The sequence below is a fragment of the Terrapene carolina genome, unplaced genomic scaffold, assembly GCF_002925995.2.
Source record: "Terrapene carolina triunguis isolate 2854851 unplaced genomic scaffold, T_m_triunguis-2.0 Scaffold66, whole genome shotgun sequence".
Classification (NCBI taxonomy): Eukaryota; Metazoa; Chordata; order Testudines; family Emydidae; genus Terrapene; species Terrapene triunguis.
Genome location: NW_020664417.1, coordinates 53,433,233 through 53,458,072, shown reverse-complemented (window position 1 = coordinate 53,458,072; position 24,840 = coordinate 53,433,233). Strand labels below are relative to the sequence as shown.

Below are 24,840 nucleotides of genomic sequence, written 5' to 3'. Positions count from 1 at the left end.
GGTATTATATTAGCAATAAGCGGGAAGAAAAACAAACCAAAATCAGGAAAGAACAGGTGAAAGAATATTTAGATAAGTATTCAAGTTGGCAGGATCTGGTGAAATTCACCGTAGTGTTCTTAAAGAACTAGCTGAAGCAATCTTGGAATCGTTAGCGATTATCTTTTAGAGCTCATGTAGGATTGGTAAGGTCCCAGAGGACTGGAGAAGGTCAAACATACTACCTACCTTTCAAAAGGGGAACAAAAAGGACCCGGGAATTTTAGAGTTTGATAACTGGAAACATACTGGAACAGATTATTAAACAATCAGTTTATAAGCACCCAGAAGATAATAGAATTATATGGAATAGCCAACATGAATTTGCCAAGAACAAATCATGCCAAACCAAACCATTTTCCTTCTTTGATAGGATTATTGGCCTAGTGGATAGGGTGGAAGTAGTAGATGTGATATATCTTGGTTTTAGTAAAGCTTTTCACACAGTCCCACATGAAAATTCTCATAAGCAAACTGGTGCAGAACTGATTGAAAGACCATACTCCCAAAAATAGTTATCAATGGTTCTCTGTCAAACTGTGGGGGATGTACCTAATCAGGTCCCTCAGTGGTCTGTCCTGGGTCTGTTACTATTCAGTATTTTTCATTAATGACTTGGGTAATGAAGTGGAGACTGTGCTTATAAACTTTTCAGATGACAACATGCGGGAAGGGGCTACAAGCACTTTGGAGGACAGGATTAGAATTCAGAATGACCTGACAAATCAGCGAATTGGTCTGAAATCATCAAGATGAAATTCAATAAAAACAAGTGCAAATTACTACACTAAGGAAGGAAAAATCAAAGGCACAGCTGCAAAATGGGGAATAACTGGCTAGGTGATACTACTACTGAAAACGATCTGGGGTTTATGGTGAATCTCAAATTAAATATGAGTCAAAAATGTGATGTAGTTGCAAAAAAGGCTAATATCATTCTGGGGTATATTAACAGGCGTATCATATGTAAGCCACAGAAGGCAATCGTCCCACACTACTTGGCATTGTTGAGGCCTCAGTTGTATATTGTGTGCAGTTCTGGGTGCCACACTTTAAGAAAGATGTGGACAAATTGGAGAGAGTCCAGAGTAGAGCAACAACAATGATCAAAGATTTAGAAAACCTGACCTATCAGGAAAGGTTTAAAAATGGCATATTTAGTCTTGAGAAAAGACCCCCTCCCTAATATTAAATATTATATTATATTATAAAGACTGAGCTGGGACCTGATAACAGTTTTCAAAATATGTTAAGGGCTGTTATAAAGAAGATGGTGATCAATTGTTCTCCGTGTCCTCTGAAGGTAGGTTAGATAACTGGAAAAATTTCTAACTATAAGGATAGTTAATCTTTGGAATAGGCTTGTAAAGTACACTATGGAACCCCTCACATTAGAGATATTTAAGAACAGGCTGGACAAACACCTGTCAGGGACAGTCTAGGTATACTTGGGTCTGCAGCTGCACAGAGGGTTGGATTAGATGACTTCTCATGGTCCCTTCCACCCCTATATTTCTATGATTCTATTATTATTATTATTTATTATACTATAGTACAAGAGACAATTTAGAGGAAGGATTGGGGGAAAATGTTGAAGCAACAAAAGAGAAAATTAAAGGAGGAAATTGAAAAGCTTTAGATATTACAGATAAATACATAGGTACTCAATCCTCAGATAGTGTAAATTGTCATTACTTGATTGAGTTCAGCACAACTACACCAACTTAAAACAGCTGTGTATCTAGCCTACTAAGTCAGTAACACATCACCAAAGCCATCTCATTTGGCAACCTTGTCAGTCTTGATGAAGACCTACATTCTCCCCTTTGTTATCATCCATCTCAGGCAGAGTTAAGGCCCATTGTCTGGGTGGTGTGGTAAAATCAAGCACTGTCATTCCCTATGCAGTTCCTGTCCTTTGGCTAAGTGGAGATCTTTCAGCTTTTAGGGCATTCAGTTAGACTTTTTTCAAGAGCACTAAATTTACTTAGACATTTTATATTTAAGAAATTGCATTTAATTTCAAGATGCAATTCCTTAGTGACCTAATTCTAACTGGTTTTAGTTGTAGACTTCAGCAGGTTCATCATTGTCATAGAATGAGTTACCTGATTGATAGTTAAATACTGTCCACATTTATCCATGTGACTTGCATTTATCCATGTGACTTGAGTAGATCTAAGTGTTTCCTAACTTTAAGTATAGGTTAAAAGGGGACAAAATCGAAATATACTTAGCATGAAAACACTACTCTAATATATTGCAGAGATTTGAATGCCTCTAAGAGGTCTGAATTTTGTTGGAAGGTTAATGACTTGTTGATTTTTATCTCTCTTGGAAGCTCTGAATGTAATGAAAAATAATGCACTTATAAATTGTTTTCCAGTTCACAAAGCCCTCCCTGTTATCGCCTTATCCAAACCCAGCCAGCTTCTCAAAGAAGGGGAAGAATTTGAAGTTACATGCACAATAAGAGATGTAGATAGTTCGTTGAAAGCTAATTGGATTCCTCAAAATAACACGGTGAGATCATTTAAGTTTTAAAACACAGTCTAAAAAACAACAGGACCTTAGAAAGGCATTTATGTCAGTATTCTTTGAAAATAAAACTTCTGCGAAGATATGTACATGTTTATCTCAAGTAAGTAACATTTGGCCCATTTCAGTTTACCTCCATTCCTTACTTAGGGCAGTACTGGGACTTGTCCTTACAACACCATGCATGCCAAAGAGGGGGCACCAGGCACACTCCTGCTGTTCTCTGTGGGCTACTTGCATCATTGATCACAGCCCCGGGGAAGAGCAACTTCCACATACCCAGTGTTTTCAAATCTGGGTGCCTGACGTTAGGCTCTTAAATCTGAAGATCAGCCTGCCTATATTGGCGTACCTAAATACAGAACTACTGAGCACCCACAAATTCCATTGATCTCAACGGGAGCGGCAAGATCTCAGCAGCATTGAAGAGTTTGGCCATAGTTTATAAAAGTACCTGCAGTTCCCAAACTGGTTGTTGTTGGTAATAAGACCTACTACTACTCCTGCAGCATACAATCCCACGTTAATTGGCAGGTCTTTTACTGTTAATGGTAGTGACTGGAATACATAATTTGCTGTTCATGTGTGTATAGAAAAATACCTTCTGTGATATTGTAATGATAGATAAATCATACAACCTCAGGCAAATATGACCTGGATACTGACTCTCTCGGGTTCTCTATGCCATTCCTAACTAATCCATTGATGCTGGCAGAGTTTCTATCACTAAGTGCGTATCTATTGGGAAATCCCAGCTCACAGCTTCAAGAGTTAAAGCCTAAATAACATGTAGGCAGTATGGTACTTGCAGATGGGGCTTTTGGTTCTTTGCCAAGGTTAACTATAAATCTTGCATTTGAGCACTTTTATTTTCTTGTTTGATTGCAGTAAGGTCAGGATCTTTTCTCGACCACATTTTTTCATGCTATATTGGTTTACATCTTTATGAAGAAAAATCCACAAGAAAAATATTTTTGACCAAATAAGTTTGACCTTTCAGTCTTGTTTAGTAAATATCAGGGGAAGCAATCATTTAAATATTGAATGTCAAATTAAATTTTGTATTGGAATGACTAAAATACATAACATTAATGAGTTTAAATAGAGGCAGAATTGCATATTGGCCTGAATAGGTCAAAGTGAAAAATGTTCACTGCTTCCCTGATCACTAATAGTAGCTGTTGCTGCTTTTGAAAAATCAGTAGAAGATCTGTTCTAAACAACCACTTCCATATAAAACTTAACTTATAAAATATTAATGATAAAGAGGCCAAAAGTCATAACTGTGTTAAATGGATAAAACACCTGGAAATCTCTAACACCTCTCCAAATGAAAACATTTTCATTAGAACATCTGAAAAAATATTTCAACACTATGCTTTGATCTAATTTCAAATGACAAGTCATCCCAATTTAATAGTAGATTGCCACAAAAAACTAAAAGCACTTACTACCCAACCATATCATGAGATCCCACCTAAAATCTTTCTTCAGCTCCCAGACCATACCCCCTAGATACAACTTCCAACATATTAAGTGTTTGAGGGGAAAAAATGGCTTTCCAGTTTGCCCAGAAGGTTAATAAATCCAGATGCTTGCGGATCAAAGAGGGAAATGTAGTCCAAAGCTGAGGACCCCTCACCGAGCAGCCTACTGACAGCTCCCTGTCGTGTGTGTTGAGAGAGCTCCTTGCTGATCACCACTGCTGAACTCAGCTGTGATAGAAAGACCCAAGAGAGAAGTGGTGCCTCTTCTCAAGCTCTAGGAGGACTTGGCAGTTTAAAATTAGCACCTTAAACTCTACCTGGAACTTTGCTGAGAGCCAGAGCAACTCTTGGGGTAATGTTTTTTTACATGCTGTTTGATGCACCAACCGTCAGCCCAACAGCCACATTCTGTGCTAGCTTCAACTTCCAAGCAACATCAAAGTGAAATTCAGTGCGGAGGTCTCATCTAGTCTCCACACAGAAGGACTAGAAACGTTATTTTTAATATGAATGGAAGTTTGCTTTCTGCAGAACCTGAATCTTTCCTGGTGCTGGAAAATTACCTCCAGTGAACTGGCCTTGGCCCACTGACACAAACACCAATATTTGGGGAAATTTGGATTTGAACTTTGTGGTTTTGGCCCATTTCTAATGATCTGGTACTCTTCAGACATGTGAACAAACTAGATCCCCTGCCTGAGGACTATTAATAAAATCTAATTGCAAGGTGCCATGTGCCTGTAGCTCCCATTGAAACCATTTGGAGTTGAGGGTGCTCAGCATCCAATAAAATGGGGCTCTCATTTAGAGAGAGCTAGCCCAGTGAAACCCAACAGACTAAGGGTATAGGAGTGGGATTTGAGGAGGAGAGGCAATAAAGAACATGGGAAAGAGAATACAGCTTTGGGAAGAGCATTATTTTTCACAGAGAATTGATCATGTAGTTGTTTTGTATGGAGATGTTCCAGTGACAGGTTTGTCACGAAGGCTTATTATTCCGGTTTAAAGTTATGAATATTAATGTTGTGAAGTTATAATTACTTCTATTTTTAATTTATCTAGGAAGGCTGCTGCATACACAGTATTTTAGATGTTAATTGTTTTTTTCCGACAGACTGTTAAAAGCAAAAGCAAGAATATCGGTGATTATGAATATGAAAGGAAATTAACATTGAGCATCCGTTCAGTGGGAGTTAATGATTCTGGAGCATTCACATGCCAAGCAAGAAACTCTTTTGGATCATCCAATGTCACAATAACCTTGAACGTACTAGGTAAATAATTCTTAAAGAAATACAACATTTCTAAGAGCTGGAAAGAGAAAATGCAAAGTAAACATCCTTTGCAATATGGAAGGTTATTATTAAAAAGGTATTGCAGACTGGGGATATGTTGAAAAAGAAAGATTAAAGCTTTAGAGTGTATCACTTCTTTAATGACTGTAACCTACTCTTTGTCAATCAAATGTGATCTTGCATAGAAGAGCAACCTCAACAATGTTTGCATCTCTCTGGTTTGTGTGCTCTTAACTGGTTTAATTTTAAAACTATTTCAGTCTTAATGAAGCACAAAACTTCCCTTTCTTCATCTACTCACCCATCTTTGTATGGAACCATCTTCTGGAATCTTACCTCCTGCTGTGGGTCTTGCCTCAGCCCATCTTGATAATGTGCAGAGTTATTACTAGTCCCACACAAATTTGTCTTACATTATTCCCATGCTCTATAGTGCTGGCAGAGCAAATATAAAACAGGTCTTCACTACCCATATTCCATGTATAGGAAATTGATTTTCTGTTACATGCATTCGTGTGTTAATATGTTTTGTGTAGGAGAAGCCACACTCTGAACTCTGTTTAAAAGAATAATTGGGAGAATTTTTATAAAATTACAAGTACAATTTATTTATTTATTTTCTGTACAGCATTATAGCATAAAATACATGGTCTTGATTCAAAGCCCACTGAAATCAGTAGAAAGACTCCCATCCATTGACTTCAATGGGCTTTGGATCACACCCTTTAAGAGCAAGCAGATCTTCTTACTCTACCCCTTTTAGTAACAGGCTGTGCTGAGAAGACTATTTAGATCCCAAATGCCCTGTATTAATTTGTATGACAAGCCGTACTTTTAAAATATTAAAATCACAGTTAAGTGCTAATTTGCTAAACTGATAAAGGAGCATATTGATGTAGTTAGTAAGAGAATTTTGAATAATTCCAAGTTACTAGCTAAAAGATTTTCGGTTCCTCTGCTTCCGTGAATGTAGAAATTGGAAAAAAAATAATCTAGCTGTGAAACCTCAATATTTCTTGATGTAGTGGTTACTCTGTTGTCATCTTTTTTTCCCCCTTTTAAAACAGTTTTCTTTCACAAATACCATTGCAAAACTGTTTGCATGGTTCTCCCTAGTAACTCAAGGAAAGCAGAAATAAGATAAGTGTTTGAATCAGATTCTGAGCTGGTGTAAATCAGCACAGCTCCATTGGTTTTCATGCAGTTACACCTATTCACACCGGTTGAAGATCTGGCCTATAATTTTGATGTATGTTTTGCTCTATTGCTATACATGAAACTAAATTGTTATATAAAGTAAACTAATGAGTACTGAAGCAATGTTAAGTATTAAAGAATAGAATCTTTTACAAAGAGCAGGGCTTGGGGAAATAAGAAAGTTTATTATAAGGGAAGGGAGACTGTTCAATACAGAGCCTATACTCCAAATCCAAATGAGTTTGCTGAATTGGTTCACTCAGAATAGTTTTGTGAAATATGGGAGAAAAAAACAGTTGCTCTGTGCATACTTGCTTTATTAAATGCAATGAGCATAGCACTATAAAACATAAATATTTTTACAAGGAAAAAATACTTATGTGTTATGCTTAATAAAAAAATAAAGTTCTTAATCAGTTAAAAGCTGGAATTTTTCATTTTCAAAACAATATGTTTTTGGTTTCCTTGAGTTTCACCTACAATAAACTAAACAATCTGTCCTGGACTCTTTTACTGTTAATTGACAAAATAGGTTATTGCTTTTCTTTACTGTTCCAACTCCTAGGATCAAAGAAGTGAAATATAGGGGGGGGAAAACTGAGAGATCTTTGAGATTGTATCAGACACTAAATTAACACACCTTTTGACATTAACCAAAAGGCTTGGAAGAAATAATAGCTATGTTGATGAATCTACTGATATATATATTTTTGAAAACAGGTTGATTTCTGTAAAATACAAGCAATTACTAAAATTCTGTTTTGGGTATTGGCAGTTTAATCATTGAATTTTATTTGAAATGTCTCAGATACAATCTTGAACTTAATAAGGTTCCAAGATGTATTGAATGAACAACAAATATATCCAGAGTTAATGCAAAACAAGAGTTTGCAATGGGATAAAAACCTCATGTTTCGGGGTTTAAACACATTTCTAACTAGGAGGGAGCAGGTTGTATCATACCTGCTTGCTTGTTGGGCTTCTTACATATTCCTCTGAAGCATTCTGACCACTATCAGAGACACGATACTGGACTAGATGGACCACAGGCTTGATCTGGTACAACAGTTCCTGTGTTCCTATTTTGAAATTTTCATGGCTCTGCACTTTCAGACTTCTGTTTTCACAGAGTCCCACTGACTTTATTATGGCTTTAGTACATGGGTCCAACCAGGCAGAACAATTTGGAAGCGTGCGGGCCCCAAGTTCTAACTTTTGGTCTAACTTAAATGATAGCTATTGTGGATCAGGAACAAGCAGTAAACCACTTTCTGCCAAGTGATCTGAAACTGACAATGCACATATGAATAAATATGGAATTGAAAATTTGTCTTTTAAAGAGGGTAGTATTAAAGCTGATGAGCTTATTAACTAAAAGAAAATCATTTCAGTAAATATATTGCACTACATGATATTTTAGAAGATAAATTAATGGTGATAAACGGTATGTCCCAAATAAAGTTTAAGACACAATAGTAGATGAACAGAAATGCCTTCGTTTAGAAGGATTGGTATCCAGACCTGTGAACTTAGTGCATATGTCATTAATTACAGTTTTTGATAGTTTCACTTGTAATTAAGAATGATACGACAGTGAAACATTAAGTACACGGTAGCAAAAACTCAAGGTATATTGTCACAAACAATCAATTTATCTTGCATTTGTTGTCAACATTTCGTCTCCAGCAAACAGTCAAGGGCTTCAATTACGGAAACATTTAAGTACGTGAGTAAAATTTAAGCATGTACTCAATTTATCCAAGAGCATGGTCAGGATATTTCAATTTATTACCAGAAGATTAAATTACTTCTGCTAAAGCAACTGTAGGTTTGCCAACCATGGCTGCTGTAAGTTGTTTGGTTGTTGCTCTCTTTTGCAGCCAAGGCTTCATTCCCATATGTAGCTAGTGGACTTGGTTTTAGCAGGTGAGAGTTCAGAGTATACTTCTTAGATAAGGTTTCCTGTCTCACAGCTTGATCTTGGACCACTGACCTGGAATTAGTAAATAGTGTAATAGAATATTGAAGGATTGGGTAAAAATTGCCTTTAAAATTGATTTTTTTTTCTTATTATGGCAATCAGATAAAGGATTTGTCAATGTGTCCACTACGAAGAATACAACAGTAGATGTGAATGCTGGGGAAAATCTAAATTTAATAGTTGAGTATGAGGCGTATCCAAGACCAGAAGAAGAAGTGTGGTTGTATATGAATGAAACATTACACAATTCATCTGATCACTATGTCAAATTCAAGACTGTGGGCAATAACAGGTAATATGAGTAATTATAAGCATGACTGATTTAATTTGAGACAGCTACTGGAATCTTCCAACAGAAGATGAGGGTGGGGAGATGCAAAAGAAATTATTCCCTTGCCCCCAATCCCAAAAGGACTGGGGAAAGAGAAATGCCAAAGAAATCCTCCTGTCACAGGGCAGGATGCTGGCTTATTATGCCATGAGGTGCTTATTTTCAACTTTGTGGTATGGGAGAACCATTCTTGCTGCTCCTGGTGCTGTTTTACTGTGGATGATGGCATAGATGCTCATCTGTTTGTGCATAATCATGCCCTCTCTGTGGTCACTGTGTTGTGCCAGGTGTGGTCACTGTGTTGTGCCAGCTGAGTATATCTGCTAGCACACTCTTGTGGACCATGGCTGTATACCTTCTAAACCCTCATAGTGTGCATATTGCTGCTTATGCAAAACCTTTCGGGCTCTTTCCCCACTTTTTTCCCTGTATAGGCAAGGGCAAGATTTAGCCCTAAGAGAGCTTTAAATATAATAAAATGTGGGTTTCAGCATAAACTGTGACATAAACAGTCTGAATATTTACATTCAGAATATCTTTAAATTAACTTCATCACTAAGCAACTGGCCTTCGATGCACTTAGTGAGTAACAAATGTGGTAATGTTTAATTTCCCTGTCTTTGCAGATACAGGAGTGAACTTCACCTTACCCGATTAAAAGGAACAGAAGGAGGCATTTACACATTCTTTGTATCCAATTCTGATGCCAAGTCCTCTCTAACATTTAATGTCTATGTGAACAGTAAGTAAAATGAACAGTCTGAAATCTTTTATTATCACAGACGTATTTTACCAAATTAAACGCATGTACAAGATGTCACAGTATGGTTCAGCATAGGAGACAATGTTTAATACAAAGTAAAGTCTGTAAAACTATATAAATATCAAGATATAAAAGAACAGAGTACTTATGCAGATACATTTTATGTCATTCCTGATCTTAAATTCTATGGAATACACCTCGCTAATGATCATAGGAGGTGAATTCTGGGGGTTAAGTGTTGAACAATTTTAAAATACTGATCCGGTGAGTTTATATGCGGGAAAAAAATCTGTAGAACCTGGAAACTTGGCCTCAGAAAACAACTATGTCCCATACCCCACCGATAATTAAGGGTGGTGTATGATACTCTAGCCTCCATAGCCTAACAAAAAATGCAGATAAGAATCCAATTTAGCGTATTAATTGCATACATTTGTTTGAACTACATGCCAATGTTGAAATCTTGACAAGGGGATTGCACCCATTGACGTGCATGGTAGCATCTTGGCAGTCTCATTACATCTGCAAAATAATGTAGATGGTGTGTTTTCAAAAAGGCCGACATAACTTTAGAAGTGTGTATGTTGTCATTCCCAAGCAAAAGTTATATAAAAATTCCAGAGTGTTAGTTTAGATGCAAAACAGCATTCTTCAAGACAAAAGTGCAGGGTAGGAAATGAAACCATTAGTAAGCTCTGGCCTTCCTAATTAAGCCATCCTGTAAGAATTTCATGGTCTAAGCAAGCAAAAAATGGCACGTAGCAAGACCAAATTTAACAAAAATCAAAGCAATAGAGGATCACAAGCAAAATGGAGGAAGCTAAGGAAAACAGGAGAGGCACTGCAAGCTGAATGGCAAAAGGAATAACTTGGTAGTATTAACATGTTAAAAAATGTGAGAGCATTATCCATAATATAGAAATGTAAATTTACATCAAATCCTATCCTATTTATTTGTTTTAATTACAAAATATTGCTCTCTAGAGATGAATTACAGTTTTTAGTCAAGACTATTTCTTTAGGATACAATAATTGTATTAAATGTTCAGCACTAATTACTGAATTGCTCCCATGTGTTGCTGGGTGTTAACATTTGAGTTTTACACAGTATCACCATTCACAATATCATAGCACATTACCAATTATGCCACTTGGGAACTAAAGGAATTGTGAGTTATATACGTGGCCATCAGTTCTTGTGAACCTGATGGGATCTCTCCGATTTGGGATGTCATATCTGTCTGCCAGAAGTAGCCTGTCAGTTCTTCACAGCAAGTGCTCCAGGGTTCTGAGACTGAATGTAGGCACTCCAGGTTAACAAAGCAGTTCAGTAATAGGTAGCAGGTTAGGAACTATTTGGCTGAGTATTACTTAGTGGCTGCTGTCATGGTCACTTCTACAGCTGTGGCATCAGATAAAATAAATGCCTTCTGACTGAGTTTGTCTGGAGCTGCTTGTGTTTACAGCCACCAGTATTCAAGTCTCCTTCCTTTTTGTTTCAACAGTTAATGGGAGTTGAGGGTTTTTAGCCACCTCAAAGGAGGCATGCATCACCTCACAGGAAACGTTGCAACAGTGCATGGATTGCAAATTTTTTATTTGCTTAAAAAAAGGTTTTTTTGGAATTTTAAATAAATAAAATAAATAATTTCTATTGGTCTTTCATATTTTACAAGCTTTCTGGTAAATTTGGCCTGCCAATGTTTTCTGACAGTTTTTTTTTCCATGCATTTTAGCTTCTTTGTTCAGACATGTCTTTTTAAATTTTAGTTTTATTTTTAGAGAGTATATAAATTGTTCATTTCTTCTCAATATGAAAGACAAACAAAATAATTACATAAACCTATATTTAAAGTAGTTTGATTAATAAATAGATAACTAACTGTCATTCCAGTGCTTTATAATGCCTGAGGGCCAGATCCTGGTCTCGTTCTGTTTGCAGAACTCTCATTGAAGTCAATGAGAGTTGTGCTTAAATTGTCAGGATATAGCTTCTAATGTTTGTGCATCTGACTTTGGCAGCAGATACTAATTAAACATGAAAAAACTGGATTCATAATCAGGAGGAGAATCTGTTTATTTTATTTTTTAAAAAGTTTCCATTTTGAATCATTTGTCAAAAGATATGAAACTCTGTGCAAAACTATCTGCACTGGATTAAAATAAGTTTGGCAGGAGGATATGTTAAACTCAAGTAATACAGAATTGCTAAATAAAGGCTTTGGGTCACAGTAAGCACCACATAAATTAATTTAAGAAGGAGGGAGCTTTGAAATAAAGAGCCAAAGATAAAAATATAAATTGACAAACAGCATGCTGAAGGGAATAACAATTAAGAAATGATAGAAATCTTCAGACTAGCAACTAAAGTCCAGCTAGAAATTAGTGAAGACTTTTTCTAACTTAAATAAAGGTTTCATGACAATCAACAAAGTATTATATATGCAGTTCAGGATGATGCTACAGGTGGGAACTAATCAGGTTACCACCATGATGTTACAAATCACATGATGCTAGAGTCAACAGATTCCCAGATATCAGAAAGCCCTACTGAAAATATAGGGAGTATGTGGAAAGTCACCATGATATTTTAAAGAGACTAATTCAAATCCAGAAACTGGAGCTGTAGGAAGAAAATCCTCTTCCAGTGACTACAGTGATAGACAATGGCAATAGAAGTGTTACTTTTAGATATTTATTTTCCTCTGTTAATGATGAAGGAAAAAGAAATTGGTAATAAAAGTAATTAAATGAACAATGTTAATGGCTAGACTGTCGAGTTATAAACAGTAGTGGCATCTTTAGTTCCTCTTTACTATGTTTGGAATCAACATCAATAAGAGCTGAAAAACAGTTAATAAACTTAATGAAATTAGAGATTTAAAGCATTTAATGACTGATTATTGAAGGGAATATGCAAGTATGCAGAACAATTTAATGAAACATTAAATAATTAACATGTTATAGCCAAAGCAGTAAGCAACATATAATCATTAAAATCCTATCTGATTTTAAATTAAGGATAATTAGATATTGGAAGTCATAAAACTAACCATAATAAAATATTTCTCAGAATAGGATAACTTAATGAGAAACTCTGTGTCCACACTTGCCAAAGCTAGTCCACATTTGAGTCTATTTACTCTACATTCATTTGACAACTGATGAGGCTCCTTACTGCATTAAATAAGAGGAATCTAGAGGGAACTGAATAGCAGTGGAAGAGGCTAGCCCGGAAAAAAACAAACTGCTTACAGACTCTGGGACTGATATCTGGTTTTTAGGTCCAGTCATCTCTTCTCATGAGGATTCTCCCAACTAACACCAGTGTGTTGTCAGCATGAAGCTAGATATTATTATTATTTTTATTATTTATTATTATACAGGGATCCTGGTTCTGATCTCACTTGTTATTCCATTATGTTAAATGGAGTTACTCTAGAGTCTTCTTTGAAGTGCTTGCTCATGTCCATTCCATTGTAGGTGTGTGTGCTTGCCACATGCACCAGTGCCAGAAGTTTTTTCCTCAGTGGTATCCGTACGGGCCAGCTCTGGTGCCCTCTGGAGTGGCACACGTATGCACCGGTATAAGGGGCGCCGGTGGCTCCCCCCTCCCTCAGTTCCTTCTTACCGCCAGTGATGGTGCTGGAACATCTCCTTGCCTTATTTCTCTCAACTGTGCCTAGTTGCGAACTTTTTGCATATAGTTGTTAAAAACTTTGATAGCTGTATAGTTCCCTTAGTGTAGAGTTAGTAATAGTTTGTTAGTCCCGAACAGGACTTAACCTAGGGACGGGGCATGCCCCCGTCTCCGGGCTTCAAACCTTGTGACTGTTGCAAGAAACCCAAGCCAGTAAGTGATCCCCATAGAAGCTGTCTGAAGTGTTTAGGGGGACCCACGTTAGCAACAAGTGTTGCATTGGCAAGAGCTTCAGACCATGGACCAAAAAGGAGCACACCGCTGGCACCGGCCTCATACCGGCACTGATCTCCATCCCCAGTACTGGCTAAAAAGCAAAGAAAGTTCTCCTACGTCTCGTAAAGGGAAGGAGAGAGCCGGAGGAGAGCTAAGACCCGCGCGGGGCAGCTCTTCCCTTCCAGACATTGACCAGGCTCCATTTCCCATTGAGCTGTTGAGCCCGCTTTCAGACCCGCCCACCACCCCGGGAAGTGGTAGAGGCATTCGGCACCTGGCGGTTCCATTCACGCCAGAGGCTTTTCAGGCCGCTAAGGACATACTGTCCTTGCCAGTGCCACCCACGGAAGTGCCCCATTAGAGGGGTAAACCTGCCTTGGGACTCTTCCAACGGTCCCCATCAGTGCAGCACCGCTCCTCGCCGCAGGAGGTGCCCCATCAGCGCGCGCCTGAACAGCGCCACCAGCCCCCCGGATGTGGGTCGGTTTGCCTGCCAGAGTTCCCAGCGTCGGTCCCCGGACTCTAGGCAGCATTCCTTGGGCTCTAGGTGTCGATTGCCAGCAAGCTGGTGCAGACCCGCAGAGGCACGACACCAGTCCCCAGATCCCCGGTGCTGGGAGCGCCTGAGCTGCTCTCCCAGCTCACGGCACCGTTCCGGAAGGTTGAGACACCAGTCCCCGGAGACCCATCACCAGTTGCTGGATCGCCAGTACAGTTCACCTCGGGCACGTCAACGGTCTCCAACACGTCAATCTTCTCGCTCCTGTTCCTGCTCCTGATCTATGAGGCGGCACCGCTCGCTAAGCGTAAGGCATCGATCTCCAGGGTACCATTGCCGATCCACCAAACGCTGCCACTGGTCGCTGACGACACCAAGAGCCATCGCTTCCATACAGGTCCTCAATGGAGGTCTGCAGCCAGAGCCGACAGAATCAGGGTAGGCAGGCAGCCTCAGTACCGTCCTAGTCCCGCAGACAAGTCTCTTCTTCCTCGGGCTCGGACAGCGAGGATTAGACCCTGCCCGCAGGCCAGAGCTACCCATCAGGGGCATCGGCATTCCTCGCTGGGCCACCAGTGGCAGCATGGCCCCAAAGCCAGTGGTCTGCCCCCTGGCAACTCTGGAACCACTGGGGATTTCCCCATTCATTGCAGGGGCATATGTCAGACTCAGAGGCATCTGACAGACGATCGGCGACAGTCTCCCTCCCACCCCCTGGCTCAGACGTGGAATCAGAGCAGGCTCCCCAGGGCCAGCCAGCCTCGGCCGAGGCTCCCATAACAGAAGTGTCAGAATTGGCAGACCCGCCTGTACCTGCCCCCTCATCATCTTTGCCCTTTGAGGCGATAGTAGGACCCTCTCACTCGGTTCCCCAGGACAATGCCAGGGCCCACCAGGAGTTCTTGAAGAGCGTCGCCTCAAACCTAGGGCTGGAAGCCGAGGAACTGGCGGAGCCCTCGGACTCTCTGGTCGATGTGCTGAGTGCAGCAGCCCCCTCCCAGGGTGGCATTGCCAGTGCACGAGGGAGTGGTGAAAATTACTAAGGCCCTGTGGCAGACACCCTCCTCACTGCCCCCCATCTCCAAGCAGGCAAAAAGAAAATACTACGTCTCCGCTAAGGAGTATGAGTATCTTTATACCCACCCTGCCCCAAGCTCATTGGTTGTGTCCACAGCCAATGAGCGTGACAGATGGTTAGCCGGGATCAACGCCTAAGAACAAGGAGGCAAAGAGGCTCAATCTCTTTGGTAGAAAAATTTATTCTACCTCCAGCCTCCAGCTGATAGTGGCCAACCATCAGGCCTTGCTTGGCCATTATGGTTTTAATATTTGGCAGTTCATGGCCAAGTTCTCAGATTCACTGCCAGAGGAACCCAGGAAAGAATTCCTGGCTATCCTCGATGAGAGCAGGGCAGTGGCCAGGGCAGCCCTCCAAGCGGCCTCAGATGCAGCAGACTCTGCGGCCCAGACCATGGCTTTGGCCATTTCAATGAGGCGGGCATCCTGGTTGCAGTTGTCGGGCCTATTGACGGAGGTTCAACAATCCATCCAGGACCTACCATTCGATGGCCTGGCACTGTTTTCTGAGCAAATGGACAGTAAATTGCATGGCCTGAAAGACTTGAGGGCTACCTTGCGCTCCCTGGGCTGTACATGCCGGGGCCAGCAAGGAAGCGGTTTAAGCCGCAACAGCCCCACAGGTTCAGGAGCCTACCTCTGTCGGAGCCCTTCCACAATGAGGGCAAGAGCTATAAGCGCCGGCAAGGCCATCAGCTGGCATTCTCTGCTCGCTCAAGCTCCACCCGTAACCAACCGGGTAACAATCAGGCATTTTGAGGGTGCGCTCGGGGACGACCTTCCAGCCTGTGTCCTGGATCCTGCTCCCCTGTTATTTTCCAACCGCCTGTCCCCCTTCATCCCTGCCTGGGCCTTTATAACATCGGACCGGTGGGTCCTCAGCACAGTAGCAGGGGGATATACCCTCCAATTTATTTCTATCCCCTCCTCCCACCATCCTCCATGTCTCACTTCAGGGACCCTTCTCATGAGCATCCGCTCGCTCAGGAGGTGCAGGGCCTTCTGCGGGTGGGAGTTGTGGAGGAAGTCCCTCTGCATTTGAGAGGGAAAGGGTTTTACTCCCACTATTTTTAAATCCCAAAAGCCAACGGGGGTCTATGCCCCGTCCTCGACCTACGGAGCCTCAACAAGTACCTCAAGAAGTTGAAGTTCCGCATGTTCTCCTTGGCCTCCATCATTCCTTCCTGGGACTGGAACGCCACCCTTGATCTGAAGGACGCTTACTTTCACATATCGACATTCCACAGTCACAGATGGTTCCTACGTTTCGTAGTTGGGACCGCCCACTACCAATTCACAGTGCTCTTTTTTGGCCTAGCAACGATGCCAAGGGTGTTTATGAAATGCATGTTGGTGGTGGTGGCCTACCTCAGACATCGGAGTATCCAGATTTACCTGGACCTCGACAATTGTCTCATCAAGGGCCGCTCTAGGGTCATGGTCCAGCGCAGCATTGAGACGTTGTGAGCCACTTGTCAAGCTCTGGGCCTGCTGCTAAATGAACAAAAATCAACGTTAATCCCGGTCCAACAGATAGAGTTTATCGGAGCGGTTCTCAACTCTACCCGAGCCAGAGCATTTCTGCCAGAGGCCAGGTTCAAGGTAATGTCAGATCTGATTGCCAGCATCACCTCACATCTGCACACCACAGCCCGGGTCTGTCTCAGACTACTGGGTCACATGACAGCATGCACGTATGTTGTCTGCCATGCGAGACTCAGGCTGTGTCCCCTCCCGATGTGGGTGACATTGGTCTTCTCCCCAGCCAGACATCACCTAGATAAAGTCATCACAATCCCTTTGAGGGTACTTATCTCTCTGCAGTGGTGGTCCGACCCAATGTTGATGTTGGAAGGTGTGCTGTTCGAGAGCCCGCAACCCATGGATGCATCCGACCTCGGATGGGGAGCACATCTCAGTACACTGAGGGCTATGGTCTCGAGAGGAGCTTGCATTACATATAAACATCAGGGAACTCAGGGCCATCTCTCTGGCCTGTGGTGTCTTCCTTCCCCAACTGTCCTGTCGGGCGGTGCAGATATTGATGGATAACACGGCCTCCCATGTTCTATGTCAACAGGCAAGAGGGAGCACATTCATTGGCTCTTTGCCAGGAGACCTCCATCTGTGGGACTTGTACATTCAGCATGCAATCCACCCGGAAACCTCGCACCTCCCTGGCGTCCAGAACACGCTGGCAGATCGCCTCAGCAGGTCCATATTCTCTCATCATGAGTGGTTCCTCCACCCTGAGGTCGTCAGAGTGCTCTTCCAGAAGTGGCGAGTTCCCCGAGTGGACCTGTTTGCCACCAGACAGAACAGAAAGTGTGATCAGTTCTGCTCTCTCTAAGGCCTTGGCATAGGCTCGCTTTCCAATGCCTTTCTCCTGTCATGGTCAGGGGACCTGATGTACACCTTCCCGCCAATTCCCCTCATCAGCAAAACCCTCTCAAAAATCAAGAGGGATAAGGCATGAGTCATTATGATCGCCCCACCATGGCCTTGCCAGCATTGGTTTGGCATGCTCATGGACTGGCTGTGCCAGCCCTGTGGCCACTTCCCAGTTGCCCAGACCTACTCTTGCAGGCTATTGCCAGTACGCCATACCAGGGCTTGGGCGCGGGGCCCTCTTAGGCGCGGGGCCCAATTCAGGGGAATTGGTTGAATCGGCCTAAAGCCGACCCTGACTACACCTACAATGGAATGGACATGAGCAAGCACTCAAAGAAGAAAAGATGGTTACCTTTTCGTAACTGTTGTTCTTCAAGATGTGTTGCTCATGTCCATTCCATGACCCACCCTCTTTCCCCTCTGTCGGAGTTCTGGCAAGAAGGAACTCAGGGAGGTGGGAGCTGGTTGCGTCCCTCATACCGGTGCATACTCACACCAATCCAGAGGGTGCCAGAGCTGGTCCCCTACAGATATCACTGGCAAGCACACACATCTACAATGGAATGGACATGAACAACACATCTCAAAGAACAGTAGTTACGAAAGGGTAACCGTCTTTTTATGCTCCTGTAACCAAAATCAGATTCAGGCCCACCATCTCATAGTGTATAACTTTTAGGTACTGGCTTGTATGTTGTTGTACTTGGCTTTTACTGAACAGTGGACCTGCATATTTTTTATTTTTGTTTCCTTCACCCAAAGCCAGAAAGGTTTAAATTCAGGCTTCACCCAACATGATATTATTGAAATATCTAATGTTCAATTTCCTCTTAAATTCAGTTTGACTATTAATTTGTCCAGCTTTTTCTAGCAATAATCTGTGCTGGATGGTATATTGCCCAGTGTGTACAGTATGTATTTCTAAAGGGTCATGTTTGAGTTTGAAAGCAGTCATCAGTCAGTGAATATCAGATTTAGTTAAGTTAAAAAAATTCTGAATGTGACTGTCTTGGAATTGGGCCTTAAAAAAAAGTTAGATATCATCCATGAAATCCCCCATTGTCCAAGATGTGCATGATCACAATGTCCTACACTAAATGTTGCAAATAGAACCCAGCATATTGCAACAAGGTTAATTGTTTGATGCTTTGAATCAAACATTACATGCAAATTTAGAGGTGAAGGAGCTTTCAGTTCCTGAAACATGGCTCACTAGTAGATGAGGATACGATTGAGGATTTGAATGCATTTTATTGCATCAAGTTTAATTAGGAAGTAAAATGGACAATGAAATTCATATCCACAAACAAATTATAGTATATGGATCTCAGCTGGTGTAAATGTACATACTAGCTTCACTAAAGTCAATACAGCTTCATCAATTTACAGCACATGAGAATTCGGTCTTATGTGTCTATGAAAAATAATGCATTAAAAAGATCTTTTAATGGCATCTATGAATCACTCAATGTCCTTGGAGATTACAGCAGATTGAATCTTCCATTAGTGTCGTTTACAGTTATTTGAAAGGAAGCTAAGATACATATGGTGGTAAATGTGACTTCTGCGTTTATTAGAACTATCCAAATCCTCTATTAAATGAATCCTCACAGAGTGTTTTAGAAAAGTTGTCAAAACTCTGTTATTGTTATACTCTGTTATTGCCTGTTCTTCCAAAAGTTCTCAGAAACTGGATCACTATGTGGAAATTCTGCTTTATTAGTTAGTTCTCTTCTTGTGCTCAGATAACAATCTTTTAAATAAATACAGCAATGTTGTTATTTCTTGATATACTAAAACAAAATATAGTGTCTTGAGGAAAGGAAGCAGCTCAATACAATGTTTTGTAAAGTAATGAATCAACTGTGACTTACTTTTTAGGAATCTAATGCATTCATCCAAATATTAGTTTTATTTCCTACATGTGCAATCTCTTAAAAACAATTTTTGCTCCTGTAAAAATCCAAGCCTGAACTACCAATGACAATGTATTTGTAAATATACACCTCTACCTCGATATAACACTGTCCTCGGGAGCCAAAAAATCTTACTGCATTATAGGTGAAACCGCGTTATATTGAACTTGCTTTGATCCACCGGAGTGCGCAGCCCCGCCCCCCCGGAGCACTGCTTTACTGCATTATATCCGAATTCGTGTTATATCGGGTCACGTTATATCGGGGTAGAGGTGTACATCTATATTTTATTGTGCACTGCTCAAACTCATTTGGGCAGTGCCTTTGATATTTAATTTGCTGGGTAGCTTCTTACAACAATCTTGCTCTCTATCAACTATGATCTAGAGAATTTGCAGGGTGTTTTAAAAACACAGCAAATCCCAACTCTCTAGTCATTTCATTGTAGTACCTTTCCTGGATGTGTAATGGTGTTGTTTTACATAAAAGGCAGATGTAACAGAAGTGTGGCATGATAGATACAGTACATTCACAATCATGAAAAAGAACGTGTTAATGCATGTTAGGGGGATCAGCCAGCAGAGAAGTTGGAACTTTATTAATTGTTCCAAAATATGGACTTTTTTTTTTCTGGTAGGTTAAACTCTTGTCAGCTGTGATTGTGTCATTTTAAATTCTTACACAGATCAAGTATTTTGCATTGGTTTACTTTTACCTTCTTTGGAAAATCTAGTCAAGACTGTCAGAATAATAATATTAAATTGAATATATTTTCATAGGTAGCCAATGTTAAAAATGATACTGTAGGAAAGATGTGGTCATATAGGCCCTGGTCCTGCAAACGCTCATGCACACACACAACTTTATGGAAGTGAGTAGTCCAATGGAAGTCAAATCCATAAATGCTGACATGATTAGGACCAGAATTAGTAATAAATCAGAATGCAAATTATTTATTCACCGAAAGCATGAGTATTCACTTATTTTATTGCAGCAAAACCAGAGATTCTCACTTCGGACAGACTTAGCAATGGCATGCTCCAGTGTGTGGCAGCTGGCTTCCCTGCCCCTACAATAGATTGGCGTTTTTGTCCAGGAACTGAGCAGAGGTGAGTAATTTCCAGAATGTACCTTAAAAGTGACCTGACACACCTGATTTAAAATTCAAGCAATAAGATGTTGAAAGAAGATAGTCAAATACCTGTTCAAATGTTGCATTATTTCTGTAAGCATAGTCTTGATTGCTTTAGCAGCACACAGGTTTGTGCTGTTTGTTTGGTGTTTTTTTGTTTTGTTTTGTTCCTTGAAGGGAGGATACTCAGTGTATTTTACTGAGTAGACATTAAAGGCCAAATTGAGTTCTGCGGTAAGCCAACTGACTACAAAGGCTTCACACCTTTTTACCTGGGAGTGAATTTGGCCCTATTTGTGTAACTTCACAGAATGACAATTACAGAAGAGTTTCTGTATATGGCTATTATCTTTTGGAGTTATCATGTAATAACAATTTTCCAGGACACAATATAATGACATTTCCATGTATACACAGTAGATCACATGTTAAATGTGTCTGGAGTTATTATGAAAATAAATTGCTAAATTACCAGGTCTCTAAGAAGATGGAGGTAGAATATTTGTGAAACATATTGTAAAATGCTCCTCACTTCTTCTATCAGAGACATAGTACTAACAAATCACATATATCTCATTGGAATCATTTTTCTTATGCCTAAAATAGTCTGGTTTTTTAGTCTTCTTAAGGAAAATCTGTATTGTTTTATAACTTGTTACTGGTAATATTGCTAAAATTAGCATGCTTGCTTTTATATAGTAAAGATGTCAAATTTTAAACTTTACAATTGACTGGTCAAAAAAGAGTAAACATACTTTTTTGACCAATTCATAGGGTAGCTCTTAGAAAGAACAGCTTGTGAGGCAGTGCTGGGTATTTTGTTCTTTGATACATATGGTGCTGTACTAGGTTGGCCACGGATATATTTTTATCTTATTATAACACAATGTCTCTGAATAAGTTAACAGTGGGAGTTGAAACCAGGACCTAAGGATCTAATAGCCTGAGCTAAAGAGCCAGGTTCCATAGCTCAAAGGCTGCAGCAGATTCATAAACCTCTATCTGTGGAGTAGCCAGTAGAGTAGAACAGAGAGCCACATTGTGTAGGTATCAGTTAAGTTTTCATGGAGGATTTACATGTATAATTCTGCACACAGAGGAAAAAATATACTTCAGATCTGATAAGTAGAGTATAAAAAGCAAGTTCTTCAGCTCAGTCCTTCAATGGAGCTGTGTCAATTGCCACCAGCTGGGGCTGTAAATATCGAACTTTATCTTAGAAGAAAGTTGAAATAATGAAGAATTTACTCCAAGTATTTATCCATAAAGGGATAATTGTCAACAATGTTTCTCCCAGGTGTTTCGATTCACCAGCTATATCTCCTGTGGATGTGAAGATCTATTCTAGAAATTCATCCTTTCCATCATTTGGAAGGATAGTGGTTGAAAGTACCATTGATGCCAGCACGTTCAAAAACAATGGCACTATATCATGTGAGGCTTCCAATGATGTTGCCAGAAGTACTGCTTTTTTCAACTTTGCTGTTAAAGGTAGTGGCCAAAATGACATATAGAAATGTATAAAATGTAATTAAGATGATGGGATGTTTTAGCTCTGTGCATCACAAATAATTACAATAAGACCCATATTTTAAATACATTGTCTGTGTATTTGAAGCTTCTTTGGTACAGTGGTACAGTAATATATTAAGCTGCATTTTCTATCATACTTCTTAAATGTTTGACTGTTATAACCTAGTAGATGTTTAAAACTGAAATCTGTTAGCTTCCATTTTCTTCCATCATATCTGTAGTATGGTCTAGTGGCCAGAGCACCAGCCTGGGAGTCAGGAAAACTGTTTCTGCCACTGACCTGCTCAATAAAGTTCCCTCTCACACCTTTGTCTGTCCTGTTTATTTAAACTGTAATACAGTGGGGCCCTGAGCTTGGTTGGAGCCTCTAGGTGCCACTATAATAAAAATAATTAACAACAACAACAGACTGCAAACACACTGGTTAGAGGGTGCTAGTGAGTTTTGGCCTCCATAGCAGCATAAAAGAAATTGCAGAAATGTAAAAGTTGAAATGCCAAAATACTTATCAGTTGCAACCTGTATGTTGTTCTTTGTTGTTGTTTTTTTTTTTTTGCAAAAACTAAGGTTTCTGTGGTGTTCTTTTTCTATACTATATGCCATATATAATATACAAACAAAAATGGATCAGATTTGAGGCATATTGATCTTTACAAGATCATGCTACTGTCCAATTCTCTGCTTCCAAAGACTATGTTGTAAAGAGCATATTAATCAGTGGATAAGCTAAAAAATTGGGACTTTGAGAAAAGTTCTGTTAACAAACTTTTTCTTTAACTAATTTGACATGAATCCTGTTTTTAAAGCTAAAAATAATTGGCGAGAGCTGTCTTAATGGGCTAGCGATAGAACTGTGTGCTACCATGCAGAAATCCTGAGTTTAATTGGTCTTGGTTTTATGCTTCCTAGTTTGATGGGACTGGGAGTGCTGAAGAAATTAACTAAACTGCACAGTTTCCAGTGTGAAGACATGTCTCAAGGTGCCATCAGGCAACATCTTCTTACAGTTCTGTCCATTCAGCCTTGGGCCGGGGGGAGGGGAAAAAGGGAAAATCATCTGGGCTCCAGCAGAAACAAAGAGAATATTCCCTGAGGAAGAAAAACAATTAGGGGGATAAAGATTTGACATTTAATGATCCTTTAAATGTTGGGTTTCTTGTTCAAATTTAAACAGAACTTTCTGTCTCTTTCTAGAACATATCAGTACCCACACCCTCTTCACTCCTTTACTGATAGGGTTTGGAGTAGCAGCAGGACTGATGTGCATCGTAGTAATGATTCTTGTGTACAAATATCTACAGGTAAAATCAGATGCACACATTCATCTTAGTTCTTCTTGTTGAAGTTTTAGCAGTAAAATGGCCTTTTTTTCTTTTTTTCTCCCTAGAAACCCAAATATGAAGTTCAGTGGAAAGTCGTTGAAGAAATAAATGGAAACAACTATGTTTATATAGACCCAACACAACTTCCTTATGATCAGAAATGGGAGTTTCCTAGAAACCGATTGAGTTTTGGTTAGTTTAGGTTTATTTAACTTCATCTCCAATGTGAAATTTCCAATCCCTGTAATATGAGACCTTGTCATGAAAACATAGCATTTGCTATCAATAGTATATTGCATAGTAAAGTATATAATAATGACAACTGCTACTTTTGCATGCAGTTTGAGGAAGAAGTTTCCTGTCTTAAACTACTTCCATTTTCTTTGAGACGAATAAATAGGCTTAAATTGATCTAATAATCTACTACTGATTTTTTTTAATATAAAGCAAAAAGAACCACTGATAGGTAAAATTTTGTTACACCCATTAAAAGTTGTCTGGCAATTTTTAGGTAAAACTCTTGGTGCTGGAGCTTTTGGGAAAGTTGTGGAGGCTACTGCATATGGTCTGTTTAAATCTGATGCTGCAATGACAGTAGCAGTAAAAATGCTCAAACGTAAGTTTCTACTATGTACAATATTCTTTTTTCCAAACTTTCTATTGTATACTGAATTTGCTGAATGACATGTTTTTCATTCCAGCAAGTGCCCATTTAACAGAGAGAGAAGCCTTAATGTCTGAACTCAAAGTTTTGAGTTACCTTGGTAACCACATTAATATCGTGAATCTACTTGGAGCCTGCACTATTGGAGGTAAAGTTATGGGATTATTGGATTTTTGTAATTGCCTTATTGTAGAAGTAGAAACCTATTCCGTACAAATCTTGAATTGCTTAGTCATGATGAAATGTTTAACCTTTTCATGTAAGGCCTTTCTTCTAGACTTGAGACCATATTAAAAAATCCACACACAAACCCCCCCCCCAAAACCAGGGTAATTCTGGCTAGAAATGAAGATTAGTTTTTTGCTGACATGACCAAGCATAGTCCATTTCTGGACTCCATCGGATTGGCACATAAAACCGCTTCCTCTTAAGAGTTCACAAAATGGGCTGTCTATGTTTGTCATCCGCAACATCAGTTTCCAAAAATGAGAACAGATGTTAAAAGGGCATGATTAGTTTTGAGGGGAAAAAAACTGGGGGGAGGGAGTGGGGACCTGATAACAGCCTTTAAATATGTTAATGTCTGCTATAAAGAGAATGGGGATCAATTGTTCTCTATGTCCACTGAAGGTAAAATAAAAAATAACGGGTTTAATGTGCACCGAGGGAGATTCAGGTTAGATATTAGCAAGAACTTTTTTTGACTATAAGGGTAGTTAAGTTCTAAAATCGGCTTCCAAGGGAGATTGTGGAGTCCCC

At 40.0% G+C, this 24,840-nt stretch overlaps 1 protein-coding gene across 1 annotated transcript in view; it reads left to right on the top strand.

Annotated features, from left to right (window-relative positions):
- Window positions 1-24,840, top strand: part of KIT (KIT proto-oncogene, receptor tyrosine kinase) — a 70,459-nt gene that overhangs the window by 29,173 nt on the left and 16,446 nt on the right. Inside the window, exons 4-13 of the mRNA XM_024216101.2 lie at window positions 2,426-2,562; window positions 5,179-5,338; window positions 8,640-8,829; window positions 9,495-9,610; window positions 20,425-20,539; window positions 21,860-22,053; window positions 23,290-23,396; window positions 23,483-23,609; window positions 23,929-24,033; window positions 24,119-24,229. Of these exons, the coding sequence (XP_024071869.1) occupies window positions 2,426-2,562; window positions 5,179-5,338; window positions 8,640-8,829; window positions 9,495-9,610; window positions 20,425-20,539; window positions 21,860-22,053; window positions 23,290-23,396; window positions 23,483-23,609; window positions 23,929-24,033; window positions 24,119-24,229 (1,362 nt within the window). The remainder of the gene's footprint in view (window positions 1-2,425; window positions 2,563-5,178; window positions 5,339-8,639; window positions 8,830-9,494; window positions 9,611-20,424; window positions 20,540-21,859; window positions 22,054-23,289; window positions 23,397-23,482; window positions 23,610-23,928; window positions 24,034-24,118; window positions 24,230-24,840) is intronic.